We start from the raw sequence: 16,886 nt of genomic DNA, 5'->3' as shown, positions 1-16,886 counted from the left end.
AACGGTTGATTAATGGGCTGTTGCACTAGGAGCAATAAAAGCAAGGGCGCCATCAACAATATGTAGCAAGAGCATGTAGGCTCTCTATGCTAACATCAGATGCCATTCTCAGCTACATTTGGCATCTTACATGTTGCACGGGTTCACCAGGCCAAGCAATGAAAATGCAAGGACCCAGTGACCTCTAACAGCTGCAGAGACTACAAAAGCCACCAGTCAAGAAATTGTGCCCAGGCTTGGTAGCAAACAGTTGCCCCAACCCAAAGCACATGTGCAGTGCCTTTCACTTTCCACTAAGCAAGTAAAGCCTGCTCTGCCTGCCCATACAGAGTGAAGGACAAGCACTTATGAGACAAGCAGGCATTACTCCTCTGCAAGTCTGACTCCAAGTACATAGCTTTAGAAATTGAACACTGCTCGCACCTCTCTAGATAGCATTCCATACATTAGCTAGAGATCACAGACCCTGGTTCCTAAAACTCACTCCTAATTTTTCCCAATTCCCATCCCACAACTCTTCACAATTAAAATACCACTACCTGTAGATTTCCAACACTGCCGCAATAGGTAGGCTCTTCATTCTGTATATCCAACTCTTCAGAACATACGGCTTTGTTTGTGCCAGAGCGCAGTCTGTGAGAAATCGGTTTTTAGCAGAAGGCTACAAAAAAGTTAGTAGCCTTTCCAACCACGGAAGAAATTTATTCCAACCTAATTTAGCTGCTGTGATGCAATTTCCCACCTGACCCCTTCTGCAGCTTCTACTCGATAGCCAATTCCATGGTGCGCCTAACCCCATTTCATATGCCAAACCATACATAGGAATAGGCAGGATGTTTCACAATGAGTTATATTTGCCTCACTCTCCTGCCACCCGTAAGCATTCTTATTTTCTTACTTGCCAGGGTACAAAGCATCCATGCCATTGGTGGGCTTGCAAGTGATTTTGTAGAAAGACTGGCAACAGCCTCCTTCCAGCTACTAGTGGTAAGAGTGAGCACCCATCACAGGGGGCATGAGTAAGAGCCAGTGCTCACTCACTCAGTTAGAAACTGAACAGTTCAGATAGAGATTCAGGACCAGAAGGGAGGACACCAGATAGGAGCACACCTTGCCAAGACCCCATGAAAGAATCACCTTGGTGCAACAACAGCCACTTAAGACTGGGTAAAGAAGAACAGATCCCTGCCCCCAACATCCCTGACCTTTTGCCATGCTGGCTAAGGCCAATGTGAATACAACTTCTGAAGGGCTACAAGTTCCCCATACAGGCTGAAGATGGGAAGATATAGCCATTAGAGTTTTGCAGGATGGACGGACACATAGCTGTGAGTTTTTGAAGGGTGAATAAGACTAACCAAGTAGGACACTGGTGAAATCATCTTGGTGGACAGTTGTCCTCTCTGGGAATCTGAGGTAGAATAAGCAGCTGTGTTATCTGCACTCTGCGTGTGTATTTATAAACAGAAATAAACAATCACTACCAAGTCTCCAGTGCTCACGCTCATCTTGGGATGGAAATCTGTCCAATAGAGTGGTACCTCAGGTTACATACACTTCAGGTTACTTACGCTTCAGGTTACAGACTCCACTAACCCAGAAATAGTGCTTCAGGTTAAGAACTTTGCTTCAGGATGAAAACACAAATTGTGCTCCGGCAGCGTGGCAGCAGCAGGAGGCCCCATTAGCTAAAGTGGTGCTTCAGGTTACGAACAGTTTCAGGTTAAGTACGGACCTCCGGAACGAATTAAGTACAGTGGTGCCTCGCAAGACGAAAAGAATCCGTTCTGTGATTCTCTTCGTCTAGCGGTTTTTTCGTCTTGCGAAGCAAGCCCATTGACGGATTAGCGGATTAGCGCTATTAGCGCCTTTTAGCGGCTTATCGGCTTATCGGATCAGCTGATAAGCGGCTTAGCGGCTTAGAAAAAAGGGGGGAGGGGGGAAAACCCGCAGGAACTCGCAAGACATTTTCGTCTTGCGAAGCAAGCCCATAGGAGATTCGTTTTGCGAAGCACCTCCAAAATGGAAAACTCTTTCGTCTAGCAAGTTTTCCGTCTTGCGAGGCATTCGTCTTGCGGGGCACCACTGTACTTAACCCGAGGTACCACTGTATGCTTCTCTCAGTTTCTCATTTTTCCAGTGTTGTGTTCTGTTCACTTTTCTGTATCAGTCATCATCTTCTTACTTTAAGTCTTCATGTAAATCCATAGTTTGTAAGTCCTAATGTAAGCCCTCAGTTTGCATTTCTCTTCATACACATTCTTGTATACAATCTTATCTGATGTAGACATTTGTGCAAGCTATTTTCCTTAATGCTATGCATCTTTTTGTTATTCTAATGAATAAATGCATCTTTACAACACATTTTCACCTAAAACACATTTTTGGGGGCTTGAGAACCAAATTGCACAGTTTGAAGAATGCAGATATTGAAGAACAGCTGCACTTTGGCTTGCATACCATTTTGAAAAGTGTAAATCAGGCAGGTTCATGTTCAAATGCAATTTGAGCTAATTTTCTTCCGCATCTAAAAGGAAACTAAACGCTGTAGCATCAACCTCTGAATTTTCACACTTTGTGGAGAGATTGAAGTTAGCAATGCAGAAGGCCTTCATATATGCTTCACCAGGCAGATTTTAAAAGCAAGTCATAAGAGCAACTTAAGAAAAAACGAAGCTTAGACGCAAGAAAATAAGTTTTACTTTTGTGAATGGGGAGGGCTTGCAAAACGAACAACATCCGTAAATCCTATTTCAGTGGGTACACAGTAGCAGAGATACAGAAAGCTTCTCCATACAGAGCAGAGATAGTTGCCAGTGAAGAAGGCAGCCACCACAGGGAGTCATTTAGAGGGGGCATTGTGCTGCTATTTGTGCAGACATGACCATCCCTGTGTCTGATCCGTCTTGCAGTCAATCATTCTGGCATTCTATACTTTTGCTCTCTGAAAACTCCCAAATCTCTTCGTTGTTGGCTTTCACTGTGTAAGAGTGAAATAAGATGTTTCCTTTGCAGAAGCAAAAACCTTACTTTCTGAAAGGCATTAAGCTAGATCTCAATTGTTTGAGGAATTTAAGCTTCTAGTGCTAACATATTTGGCAATGCTGGTTTAGCATTTTGGTCCATGACATTGCACAACCTTAACTTGTGTTGTGCTTTAAATCATGCCACTATCAATACGTCTAGGTTAAATCACTTAACATAATTTATACACTTTCTTGTGCTTACAGGAAATGCATTCATTTAGCAATACCTAAAGTATGAAACCAAATGGCATTCTACACCTTACTACTGCATAATAAGCAAATGTTCTTCACAACTATTACATCTTGCATTTGAGCTGCCACAGATAAATACCAAGTGATATTGCTGGTTGTTCCCTCATTGCCCATTACTGCAGCTCTTGTGTTAAACATGTGAATAAGAATTCAGTCCTCAAAAAAACCAATGCAATTGTGATGTCCTCATTTTGGTGCAATCATTCTGGCTGCAAACAGCACTCATTTCATTATATATTGCATAAGTCTTTGTTCCCACTGAAGACCTAAAAAGAACATTTCATGCCGGAATTACCATCTCTTCCATCTATACTTTTCTGCTCATTGCTAAGATAACTAGTTCTAAGGAGTACTTCCCTATACAGCTTAGGTCCAGGCTATCTAAAAGACCACATTCCCTCATACAAATCTGCCCAGGCTCTGCAATCTTCAGGGGAGGCTCTTCTCTCAGTCCCACCACCTTCACAGGGATGCTTGGTGGGGACACGGGAGAGGGCCTTCTCAGTGGCTGCTCCCAGACTTTGGAACTCCCTTCCAAGAGAAATTAGAAAGGCTCCCTTCTTGTTGTCCTTCCGCTGGCAGGACAACAAAAAGCCTGTTCTTATTCCAACAGGCTTTGGGGAACTGATTGTTTCTAATGAAATAGTTGGTGCTGTGATGTTTTTATTGTAATGATCATTAGGCTTTAATAGATCTTATATACATAATGCATGCACACACACATACACACACAGTTTAATTGCTTTTTAATGATTGCTTCCCAGTGTTTCAACAATACAGGTGCAGCAGCACCGTATGTTTTTCTAGGAATATGTCTCAAGACATACAGAAAACATCTGGTACTGTTTGCACCTGTTCCTGGGCGCAACTGCTCATATGAGCTGATAAGGGCCCCACTTACAAGTTTATGCTTGAGAGAGGTCAATACCTTACTAAAGCGGTACTAACTTCCTTTGAACATCTGTCCAGATATTATGCAGAATGCTGCAGAGAGTCAGCTAAATTAGCAGCAGTATATATATATCTACATGGTGTTGCACTCATTACTAAATACAGTGGTGCCCCGCAAGACGAATGCCTCGCAAGACGGAAAACTCGCTAGATGAAAGAGTTTTCCGTTTTGGAGGTGCTTCGCAAAACGAATTTCCTATGGGCTTGCTTCGCAAGAAGACAATGCCTTGCGAGTTCCTGCGGGGTTTTTTTCCTCCTCCCCTTTTTCTAAGCTGCTAAGCCGCTTATCAGCTGATCCGATAAGCCGATAAGCCGCTAAAAGCCGCTAATAGTGCTAATCCGCTAATCCGTCAATGGGCTTGCTTCGCAAGACGAAAAAACCGCTAGACGAAGAGAATCACAGAACGGATTCTTTTCGTCTTGCAAGGCACCACTGTAGATCAGATTGTCCTGTTAAACTGGCTGTTAGGCTAATTGGCTAAAATAGCTTTCTAACACACAGGGATTTCGACTAGCAAAACTATTATCTGTAAGAACAGATGAAACAATCTGCTGCCCCCAACTTATCTTTTTTTTTTTTTTACATACTTCAGAGGAGAAGGAGAACTATAAGATCACTAAACAAAGGGAAAAGGCTGACATTCAAATATATATATGTTTTTGCCAATATCCAGAAAACTGTGTGTTGAAGTATCCTGCTCACCTCCAACAATTATTTCTAGTTTTATACAAATAAAACTCTTGAGATGTCAGGTCATCTGACAGTTCCAGGTGGGAAGAAACAAGCAAGGAAAGACATAAATCCAACAAGACTTTAGCAAAGTGCCATTAAACTTAGTTTCAGTTACAACAGGAAGATCCCATGCAACGGATTCTGGCTGCAGATTTGTGATGGCTTGATGAGCTTCCATTAATTTATTTTTTATTTAACCTTTCAAAACAAGTAGTTTCTCAAGGCAACTTAACAGTTAGTATCTTAGCTGTAAGATATGAAACCAATATCTAAAAATGTACCACTTAAACCAGCATAAACCATTCCTGAGCAGACCAATGAAATCATATTGAAATTTAAAACAGAGCAACAACTGTTTAAAAATCTAACTTGCTTCAACAAAAAGCAAATTAAAACAAATATCTTTAGAAGCAACCAGAGAGAGAGCAAAACTTTATATCCTACAGTACTTTTCTTTTTTGAACCCAGAGCAGTCTTGGATTGGGACCCTGAGCAACTGAGGGCTTTCCCTCAGTTTATCCTTCCTCCTGTGGCCCCTTTTTTCTACTCAAGAGTTGTCCCCTCCCACAAGCTGCTTCTCTTCACAGTGCAAAAGATGCAGCCTTGTGACAGGAGGAACAGGAAATGGTCATGCTTCAAAACTGATCCATTTATTACAGCTTTCACCAACTTGAATCAGGATGATGTATATATTAGCATGCATTTCAGAATACAAGGAAAGCAACCATGCATAACTCTCACTCTTGTCAACAGGAATTAACTATTTGCTATTCACTGGCAAGAACTGAAGAAACGTATGTCTCCGATGGGAGGCAGCAATTGTACAGGGCCATTTATAAATGCCTCTGAAACAAATACACCTCTCCATTATTTGTTAGCAAATATTCATTGCTTTGGCAGAAGGAACATTTATGTCTTGGTTTCCTTTCCCTAAGCACTGGGAAATTACAAGCAGAATTTCTGCATGTTCGGTTTCCTTGAAGTTGAGTATTATTATTACTATATTATAATCTGTTTACAAACTTTCCTGCTTAGAAAGAACAAGGAAACTGCAGGTACACCAACATCCTATGTCTTTCAGTCAATTGCACAGTGGTTGTGAGCGCTCCAAATCTGGCAACAAGCAAAGAGGTAAAATAACAACTACCAAATGTGCTTACTTTAAGCAAACGTGTGTACATTAAAGAGTCTCAGCAACCAAAATAAAGGAAAAGAACTGTAACCTTCTGAGCCGAAATGGACTGTGCATTTATGCAATTTCCCCACTCAAAAGTTTACAGCGTCACTTTTAAACACTTAAATTACACCTGCCTGCCTTATCCGATGAATAAAAAACACAGGGTGGAGACAGTCACAGCTCTTACTTGCTACCTCTCCTTGATATGTGATTGCATTTTATTGTCTGAAAGTGGTCTGAAAAGAGCCCTGTGATAAAGTATAAACTTTAATTTACCAGTACTTTTTTTAGCAAAGATGTCATTCTTTCATCTGAAATGGGACTCCGGGAAAAATAAGGATCGCAGAGATAACAGCAGTTTGACCTACAATGAAGATGGTATTGATTTTGCCTAAAAGGGGAATACAGTTAACAAATGGTCAGCAAATGACTGACCAAACCAGTTAAAGTGAGAAACAGGGACACAAGTTATAGTCCAAAGATGATAAAAGGGAGAGCAGACAAGGAAAACATGAAACTGTTAAATAAGGAAAATTATGAAAGTATTCAACCACCATAACTGAAGAGACATGCTGTCAAATACCTGAAATTCTTGATATATAGCAGGAGGATAAATTAGTAGTATGCCATAAATCTCAATTTCTCTGGGAGAAGACTAGGCACAATGTAATAAAGGTGTTGTGCCATTTTTGACATTTAGGATTTGACAAGCAAAAGACATAGCACCTTCATGTTCAAGAGCAACCAAGCGAGTAAAGCAGTGAATACTTAATTTTCCCTTAGGAGATATTGGCAGTCTTATTCTCTACTTAAAATTTAAGAAAACATTTGCCCAAGCTGAAATTTGCACAACATTCTCATGATACCACTACTCAATGGTGTGCGTATTTCCATTTGCAAATAAATTTCCACTACTGGTGTTCAAAAGGAGATTTGCACTTAAATACTTTGATGGCAATCTGGAGGGTAGGAGACAAACCAATGGCTGCCAGTTACAAGAAAGGAGATTCAGACTAAACATCAGAAAGGTCTTTCTGATAGTAAGAGCTGTTCAACAGTGGAACGGACTCCCTGGGCAGGTGGTAGGCTCTCCTTCATTGGAGATTTTTAAGCAGAGGTTGGATGGCTACCTGTCATGGATGCTTTAGCTGAGATCCCTGCATTGCAGGGGGTTGGACTAAATGACCCTCAGGGTCCCTTCCAGCTCTACAATTCTGCGATTCTAGGAATGCTTACATGCCACTTAAATCAAATAGCAGTGGGCATGATTACAACTTTACTTAATATAAGAAAACTTAACAGTTTAAAGTGGTACTAACAATATGTGAAACTTCCTGCAGAGTTTTACTATTTAGTACAAATGTAATTTATGAAAAAGTCAAGCTAAAGTTTTTTGAATGACTTCTATCAGACAATGGGAAGAAGCAAGTTATTATGTTAAAACACACGAGAAAGCGTGCACGAGAGAGAGCTCGCCCACTGACTCAAAGCTACGATCCTTCCCTACTGATGAAAGATACACGTTTTCTCCTCTCAGCAATTTAAAGAGCCCTAATCTATAGAGTGCAGCAAATATATGAATTCTCCACCCTTCTATACTGATTTCTCCACTTTGAAACTACCGCTCTACTTTAACGTTCATTCAGAAGACAGCATGAATAAACTGTTCAAAAATGCATGAAGCTAACAGTTTGATTACTAAAAATGCTACTACAGATAGAGAAGGAACTACAGACAGAGATACATTATGTTCCAGGAATACAATGTTCAGTATCAATTTTTGTGTAGCTATTGTGAGGACTTCACAACTGAATGGATCTTGAACAGAATGGATCTTTAAAGTGATACAATTTACATTTATTTTAATTCTTCAATGGCACAATCCAATCAGGAATGAAAAAGAGTTAATAGCATGGTCAAGTCACCTCAACGCATAAAATACTGTACAGTTAATACGCAAGCTGTCCACGTCAGGAAGTCTAGAGCAAGTAAAAGAGCTTCTCTTCATTTCCTCCCAGTTTATTCAAGATACTTGCATACCCCTGATTGAATGGGTTAGTTATTGAAACAGCAGAAATATCTATGACGACCTCCCCAGAGACAACAGAGCACAAGAAATGCAGTTAAGTGAGCACATTTCAAGTTGAGCAGTACATGAATGCGAATAAAGTACAGGATTAAACCAACAGATGTTTGACGTAGGTTACTTTGTTAGAAACATTTAAGGAACTTTAAACAGAAATGGAAAAGCAAGCAGCATAGATGGATGGGTTTCTTGAAATTTGTCAATAATTTTGCCAATAAAGCTATAAACCAATACACACCTACCTGAGAGAAGTCCCACTGAGTAGAATGGATAGAATTGAACTTAAACATATGGCTTAGAGAACAAGAAAACTATGATGTGGGCAGCTAGCTGATCAACAGCATCTTTTGTGATATGTATTTTCTGTGGTTAGTTGCTACAGAAATGAGCATGACTTTTATTCATACTTGCATGTATTAAGGAGTTTTCAAACAAGCTCTCTCTTCATTCTCACAGGGTACCATCCAGCCCAAAGTTCTCATTTTATAAGCCTTACTAAATTCAACTTTAAATTGCTCGATTTTGCCAGAATTGTGTTAGTGGAGTACAAGTTATCATATTCTTTGATTTTTAAACCCTATGTTGGCCATCTTTTAAAAATGGAAATAGCGAGTTGTGGCAAATATTTAAAGGCTCTTTTTGTAATAACCTTCCCTTCTTTAATGTGCAGCTCCCTTTTGAAGAATCGTGTTATTAGCTCTAACATATTGAAAACTTTTTATTACAACATTAAGAAGCTACTATTATTTGGTAAAACTTTTGTTTAAAAAAAAAATGTTTGCAGCCCCATTGGGACTGATCCCTCATTTTTGCAGTATAGTAATATACTGCAGGTGACAGAATGAGGGCACATTAATAGAAACCAGAAGACACTGCACAAGTCTAACTCAGGGCAAAGCCACCTGGTCAAGAGAAGAAATGCAGAGGCTTGGTTATAAAACTGCATCAAGAGCTCATGTAATTCTAAAGAAGAAAGTGCCTCTTTCAAGTCCGTCTGTTGAGCAGCTCCTTGGGTTGCCTACAGCAAAAACAGTATCTGCCTAAGCCTATCCTCCCTCATCCTCAATGAGGCCTTGTCACAGAAGCTTGCATCTTAAGATTGCTCTCTTAAGCAAATGGGACAAAGATATGAGTTTTTGCTTTTCATTCTGCATCTTCTCATTCTGCTCAATCCTTACTGTTGAAATGGCCTCATTCTGTCACCTGCACTACTGTGGTGGCGGCAGCCTCCCTCTCCATCCTTTATCTGCTCATTTTGTAATTCTGTTTTGTTCAGTCTTGGACCCATGGAATACTAATGAAGGATCCATTCATTCAAGTATGCAACAGTGTGTCATTCTTCTTCCACTACCCCAATGGCACCATTCCTGCCATATCCCCTCTAATCCTCATCATCGAGCTCAGAGTCTCACTTCCTCTTCATAAAGCAAACCCATTTCACAGGCAATTATTGTGCTTGACCTCCAGCGCCAAACACCTCCTGACAAGCAAGGGTGACACTGGAACTTGCTAGGTCAGAAGATATTCCTGAAAGCAGGACAATGACTGACCATTTATGAAATTATACATTTTATTTATTTTTAATAAACCTTTGTTGGTGTTTTGCAGGAGAGGGACCAGAAATCTCTTCAACATGTCCACATGGTGCAGTGGTTAGACTAGGACAAAGGAGACCAAAGTTAAAACCCCATTCAGCCACGAAACACACTAGATGATCATGGGTTAGTCAGTGTCAGTCAACATTATCTACCTCCATGGTTATGTTGAAGAGAAAATAAAGGGGAGAGGAGCCAACTATGCTGTTGTGAGTTCCTTGGCAGAAAGACAGAATATAAACGTAGTAAATATATAAATGGTACCGCTACAAGACCTTGAAAGACCCCCCAAAAAGGTTTTTTTTAAGGCTAAATACTGAAGGTACTGAATCACAAAATAATATTTATCCTACCCCAAGTACTCTTTCTACAATAATGGCAAAACTAATAAAGCAAAATTATACATTTTGCTGATACTCTCTTCCATTCTTTAAACTCATGTATTTCAACTAGCAATTCAGTCTTGGCTTCATGCACTGACTGTTAATGCTTTGAATAAACTCACACCGCAGCATAAACTTAACATTCTATTTACGGGGGACATTATCTTCAGACCAACTAACTGAACTTCATGATACTTTACTGCCCATACTTTAAAAAAAAAAATCCCTCAGGATCTTTTCCAGCACACCTAGTTTGAAAGCTCTTTCTGGATGCTGTGTCAACCAAGAGGATTGGCAATAATTTGCTAACAGCTATAACTAAGACAAATAAGGAGGTTTATTCCATTATTGCAAAATCATCTTGTTCTCTTTTCTAGCATTTTCTATGGGATGCATGCTTTTTTAAAAAGAAAAGTCTGACCGCATAATTTACCATTTCCTTTTGACCAACACTTACAATATGCGCCAATTTCTACTGGCAAAGAGGCACATGATGCTCATACGCAGGTGTCAAAATGTCCAGAATGTCTGTAGTTGAATCAAAACTACTTCAAGGTAAATGAAGGTAAACCATGATTCTTTTAAGAAGTTTAAATTTATGTGAAGTTGCTAAGACCACAAAATATTCTTGGCCTGTATGCACACTTCCTTGGAGGAGAAGCCCACTGCATCTTTCTCATGAGCAAAAACATTCATTAGCTACACAAAGCTTAGCATTTTTAGGTATTTATTTTCAGTATATTTAAAGTCACAAAGGTAAGAAATTTTACCCTTTTAAAGAAAAGAAAAAGCACCCACAAATTCATTAGCATTTTATACAGACTTTGCATCTACTTAAAATATATTCAGCATCACACCTTCCCAGTTCTGAGAATGCTGAAACCCAGCACTGAGACTGGTACGAAAAGGTAACGATACGCAGATGAGGCCATTCAACACCTTTTTGAAAGCCCTATATTTTATTCTCCACTAGCAAACAACACAGTCCCAAACAATATACATGGGTACTTGTCTAAAATCCCTGGTAGAGGACAAGGATCCTGAGATCACGTTAAGGGTAGCCAAATTCTGTGCGATTGCCATAAAACTTAGGGAACAAGCTATTCTATCATAATGATTAAGGCCTTAAATGATAATTTTAGGCTATATGTTAGTGACTAAGTTTTAATGTATGTATTTTTTAACTGTTGCTTTACCTGTATTGCCCCTGTTATACCTAATTGCAAATTCAAATGTATCCCTATCGTGTTTTATGACTTCCTTGATATTGTATGTGGGCTGGAACTGGTCTGTGACCGAAGTAATAAAAATTCATTCAATTCATTCATATATGGGTATTGTATACCCCAATGCAGATGCTGCTTGAGTAGCCTATATACAAACTGAAGCTGTCTTTGCAAGTTCACTTAATGCCATCCAAGTCCCTGACACAGCCAGATAATCTGAGCATCCCACCCCCAATAGTCTTCTAAAGGTAATGCCACACACAACAGCAGACACCAAGAGGCAGAGTAGTGCTTGTATGGCTGTAGGAAACGGCTCCAGAGTGAACTATAGCAGAAATGCTTCAGCTGGGATCAAGTGGCTTTTGTTTAGGAGCGCCTGACACCCAGAGAAATCAGTCCCCCGGTACTCTAGGAGAAGACGGTCCCCCTTTTTCATCCCTGTGTCAGGCATGTCTCTATTATATTGTCAAGATTTTGGGATGAGCGCGTCTTAGACCAGTGGAACACTCAGTTTCTGAACGCTGCTTTGCGATACCGGTTGCAAACAGTCATTTGATAAGCAATGATTTGGGGGGGGGGGAACCCTGTGTAGATCGTATAAACTTTTGACGGTGGTTGCAACCCCGCCAGCTTTATAACTGAACTCCCCCACCCACCCACCTCCCGCACTATTGCTCAGATATATGCAGCATAGCCCGGCTGCCCTTGGCCTACGGAAGGAGGAAAGCGGCGGAAGGGAGAATGGTAACTGCCAAGAAATCCAACTACGTCGAGCTCCTCTGCCCTCGCAGAGCAAACTGCCTGAAGACAAGGGAGTTGTCCGAGGGGCGGGAGAAAGTGGCTCAAAAGACGACGCTCCCTGATTTTGCTGGCTGGGGGTGGGAGCGAGAGGGATCGACGCCGGCAGCCCTGGCGCTGTGTCTTGGGGCAAATGGTCTTCTCCCCCCCCCCCTCTTCCTCTCGCACTCGCTCGGGGCAAGACCGTGGAGAGAAAGCCGAGCAAAGACAAGCAAACCCCGTCGAGTAGTAGGTAGCCAAGCTGCAAGCTGGCCAAGCGCCCTCGGTTATAGCGCTCAGCCCCGCGCCCTCCTCCCCGTCACGACTCACCCGCCTCGAGGGAGTCGCTCCGCCGGTGGCTAAGAGCAAAGCCAGAGTGAAGCTTTTCCAGGGAGCAGCCGGCGCCGACGACGGAGGCATGTCTCTGCCGCCGGAGTTGCCCCAAGAAGCGCAAGCCCCGGCAGCCGCCTCGGCCACAGCAACCGCAGAGGGAGGAGAGGCAGGCAGGGGCGCGAGGCCACCTCAGGCGCGCAACGAGGAGAGCGCGAGAGCGCCCAGCGGCGGAGTTGGAGTGAAGTTTGGCGCGCGGGCTGGGCGGCATTTGTAAGCTGGGCGAGGGGGCCGCCTCGGCGCGGAGCTCAGCCCCTGCGCGCGCCTCGCCAACCAATCGCTTCCAGACGCAGGACGCGCCCCCAGCCGGAGTTCGGACGGCGAGGAAATGCGACGCAGCCGCCAGGCGCCCCCCGCGCGGCTGCCCTGGGCAAACGCCTCACAAGCGCGCGCCCCTCGCCGCCACGTGATCGCAGGCGCTGCCCCGGGCTTGTTACTTCGTGCTACCGGTCCTTTTCCCCGCGGGGTGGATCATCGTGCCATGGCTTGGGCACTGAACACAAGCGCTCGGTAGGTGTTTCCCCGCCGCTGGCTTTTCGCCTTGGGGAAAGCTTTCCATCTGCTCGTTGGTTCTCGAGAGCGCGGAGGACCGGGAGGAAGGGCGACCTTGGGACCCACGAGCCCCCTTTTTGGATTGTACTTTCAAGTGCGATTGGAAAGGGTAGGAGAGTGCAGCCTTGCTGGGAAGCAGGGTCCATTTCTCCTGCTAAGCTGACAGTGCTGCTTGGGTCACACGGTCAACCGCTGCCTGCTTCTTCTGAGTAGACCTACAGAGGATTGCCTCTGTAAGGGATCTGGAGCAAACGTCTCACAAGACACCTTTAGCCTTCAGTCGCCAGTCCCTTCACACAAACAAAAGTTGCCTTCCATATGAGGAAAAGTTGCAATATTTGGGTCTTCTTAATTTATTTAATCATTTTTTCAATACAAACAACAACCACAAAAAACACATACAACAAAAACCACAATAGCACTAATAACACAATTTAACATTTCAGATTTGAGTACAGTACTGATATACCTATGACTACACCTTTTTAGCAATATTTCCCCACCTCTCATCCCCCTACTTCCCCCCACCGTCCGCCTTATTGCTTAAATATTCCTTCCAGATTTCTTCATATTTATCCATTCTTAATTTGCGTCGACATGCAATTCGTTCGTATGTGGCTAGTCTGTCCATATTGTCAATCCATGTGCTCAGTGGAATCTTTTTGCGGCTCTTCCAATTCATCAGAACAAGTTTTTTTGCTTCTAATATGGTCTTCTTAGTTGAGAAGAAGAAAAACAAGGGAGTAAGGGGAACTTGGTAAAGGTGTGTAAATATGATGTGGAGAAAGTAGAGAAACATTTCTCCCTCATAATGTTAGAGCTTGGAGCCCTCCAGGGGAGCTGGTGAAGTTTCAGGACAGATAGGAGGAAGTACTTCTTCACCTCACATTGTTAAAACAGTGGCATTCGCTCCCATAAGATGTTGGCCACCAACTTGGGTGGTTTTCAGAGGGGCTTAGACAAATTCATGGAAGATAGTCACTATAGCTAGTATAACATTATGTTCTCTTTTCGCTGAGGAGCAAAATACCAGCTGCTGGGAATCACAAGTGAAGAGAGCACTGTTGCACGCAAGGCTTTTTTGGTAGGTTTTCCATAGTCATCTGATCATTAGATCCACGATCCTGGATCAGGATTATTAGATTGTCCTTTGGCCCAATCTAATGGCTCTTATATGTTTGTATTGTTCAGAACTCAGGGGCGGAGTTAGGTGTATCAGGAATGGTTTTGAAAAAAATATATACTGTAAAGGGGTTTCTGGTTTAAAGCAAAAACAGAAAACAAAGTAGAGCCCAAAAGTCTGAAGTCTACCCACCCCATGTGTGCTCTCCTGGATATAGAAATGGTGGGGACTGAAACTCAGTTAGATAATTTTAGACGCTGGACTTAATGGTCTTATGCACACCCATTCCTTTAGGTGGTAATGTGTATTAAAGGTAAAGGTACCCCTGCCCAAAGGCCAGTCGTGACCGACTCTATTACTTCACTTTAATATGTGCTACAGCAGGGGGCCTATCTGCTGAGTAGAGCCCTGGATGTCTGCCTCACAGCTCCTCAATGAAGATTAGCAGTGAAAGACTGATTCTGTGCTCCAGGGAGGCCTGTGAAGCCGCCTCATTCTGTTCACAGGTCCCAAGGGTCAAGGTAAACAGGTGCATGTTGAGTTGATGACTGCATTGTTGCACAGTTGTCCTAGGCAGGGAGTTCCATAAATGAGCTGTTGCAACAGACAAGACCCTAAGCAACTCTCATGCATCACCCAAAGGTAGAACCACAAAAAACCTCAGCAAATCTCAATGGTTGAACAGCCACACATGAATTATAGCTATGGAATGTCCATTTTTACTTCTTTAAAAAATGGATCCACTAGACTTGTCTCATCAGGATGCTTAGTTTGAACTCATGGAGCTTTTCGCCATATAAATCACTGCAGTGTCTGCTATTAAATGGACTTCAGTCATCAAACTATCTTTCAGTGAAAAACAGCAAACACAACATATTAAATATTTTTCAATATAAAATGCTTACATGTGCATTTTTTATCATACACGTGCATATTATATTATATTTTTATGTTTGTACCTCTCTTTTTATCATACAGAAATGTAAGTATACTGCTTAGGGATTTTTAAGTATTAAATGGTTAATCTTTTACATATTTTTAATTTTTATGTTATATATGCACTGTGACTTGCTGCTATTTTTATTGATTTTAGTTAGTAATTATTGTAATCGTTAAGAGTGAAGTCCTGCTTAATTGTTATTTGATGATATTGAGAGTTAATTTTATTGTGTGTTATTATATTCTAATGGGTTATTGAATTTTATTTGTCATAAGTTGTCTACTTTAAAGTTATGTTTTCGTTATGACTTTTGTATTGGATCAGATTATTATAAGGTGTGTGATCTTTCATGTATATTTTGGTGTTGTAAACTGCCTTGTGTATAAGAATATAGAAAGGTGATATACAAATGTAAAGTGAAATGAAATGAAAAGTGGTTTAGAAATGCTTTTATATAACTATATATGTGCCATATATCTCTGTGGCAAATGAGTGTTTTCTACAGATAACTGCCCCTAGGGAAGCAGAATTAGCTTCTTGCCCCAACCACAGCAACAAATGTCACCATCGTACATAATGTGTGAAACAGCTCTCAGAAGAGACTTCCTGACACTTTTAAAGAATAGTCTCCTAAGTCTGCAAAAGTAATTGTTTACTTTTATCAAGTAATTATTAAGTAATTGTTTGCAGAATGCATTCACCATTAAATATCAACAAAACCTGACTTTTTTGCACTGAGAGAAAACAGACAATTATATTATTTTGTTTGTTGAGATGTGTATCTGAAAGGGATGGAACAAGGTGACATACAATGATGATAATGCAGCCTATCCAGAATATTGAATTGAATCAACTCAATGAAATTAGTTTGACCCTTACATCAGTTCTGATGGGAGTATTCAAATCTAAAACACAGCATGGAAACATAATATTCGGGTTCTTTACTGCAACCTTGTATGTGTCATTTCAGTTGAAACAAGCGGTGATAAAATTGACATATTTGTTTAACACTGAATATATCAACTTTAGAATAACCATGTTCAGGGTTCACTGGAACCTTGGGGACTGAGAGCTCCAATGGTGCTTCTCATCTGCAGTTTCCCTAGGTCCCTCAGTACCATTACTGGAGGCTGAATAGGAAGCAAAGGAGTTGGTGTTCTGGTAGCTGTTATGGCACTGAGTGTGGGCAGTTGAGAGCAGAGAAGTAGGAACATGTTCTCTGTTCCAAATTTTCCCTCCTGTGCTCCCTGGGCTATTTTAAATGTGTGCTTCCTGCTCATTTGGGGATGGAGGGGCATGTCATCTAGAATTACATCTTAGATCAGGTTACAGATAAGTAGCCGTGTTGGTCTGCCATAGTCAAAATAAAAAAATTCCTTCCAGTAGCACCTTAAAGACCAACTAAGTTAGTTCTTGGTATGAGCTTTCGTGTGCATGGTATCTGAAGAAGTGTGCATGCACACGAAAGCTCATACCAAGAACTAACTTAGTTGGTCTTTAAGGTGCTACTGGAAGGAATTTTTTTATCTTAGATCAGGGTTTTCTAACTTCTGGCCATCCTGATATTGGACTCCCAGCTCCCACCAGCCCCAGCCAATGGGACCAATGAGCCTGGTTCCAAATCCCGACTTGCCTGCAAACTTCACTGAGTGGTCTTGGGCTGATCACATTCTTG

The 16,886-nt window shown here is 41.7% G+C and overlaps 1 protein-coding gene across 2 annotated transcripts in view; it reads right to left on the bottom strand.

The window, feature by feature from the left end:
• Nucleotides 1-13,102, bottom strand: part of GLP1R (glucagon like peptide 1 receptor) — a 100,198-nt gene extending 87,096 nt beyond the window's left edge. The window contains exon 1 of one of the 2 annotated variants that reach the window (XM_083497203.1): nucleotides 12,537-13,102. In XM_083497203.1, the coding sequence (XP_083353329.1) occupies nucleotides 12,537-12,626 (90 nt within the window). In that variant the 5' untranslated portion in view covers nucleotides 12,627-13,102. The remainder of the gene's footprint in view (nucleotides 1-12,536) is intronic. The other variant, XM_083497204.1, reaches the window with a different exon arrangement.
• Between the last annotated feature and the right edge of the window lie 3,784 nt (nucleotides 13,103-16,886).

Source organism: Podarcis liolepis (assembly GCF_965112155.1).
Source record: "Podarcis liolepis genome assembly, chromosome: 3".
NCBI lineage: Eukaryota > Metazoa > Chordata > Lepidosauria > Squamata > Lacertidae > Podarcis > Podarcis liolepis.
Note: the sequence above shows the minus strand (reverse complement) of the source record. Positions and strands in the feature narration are given on the sequence as shown.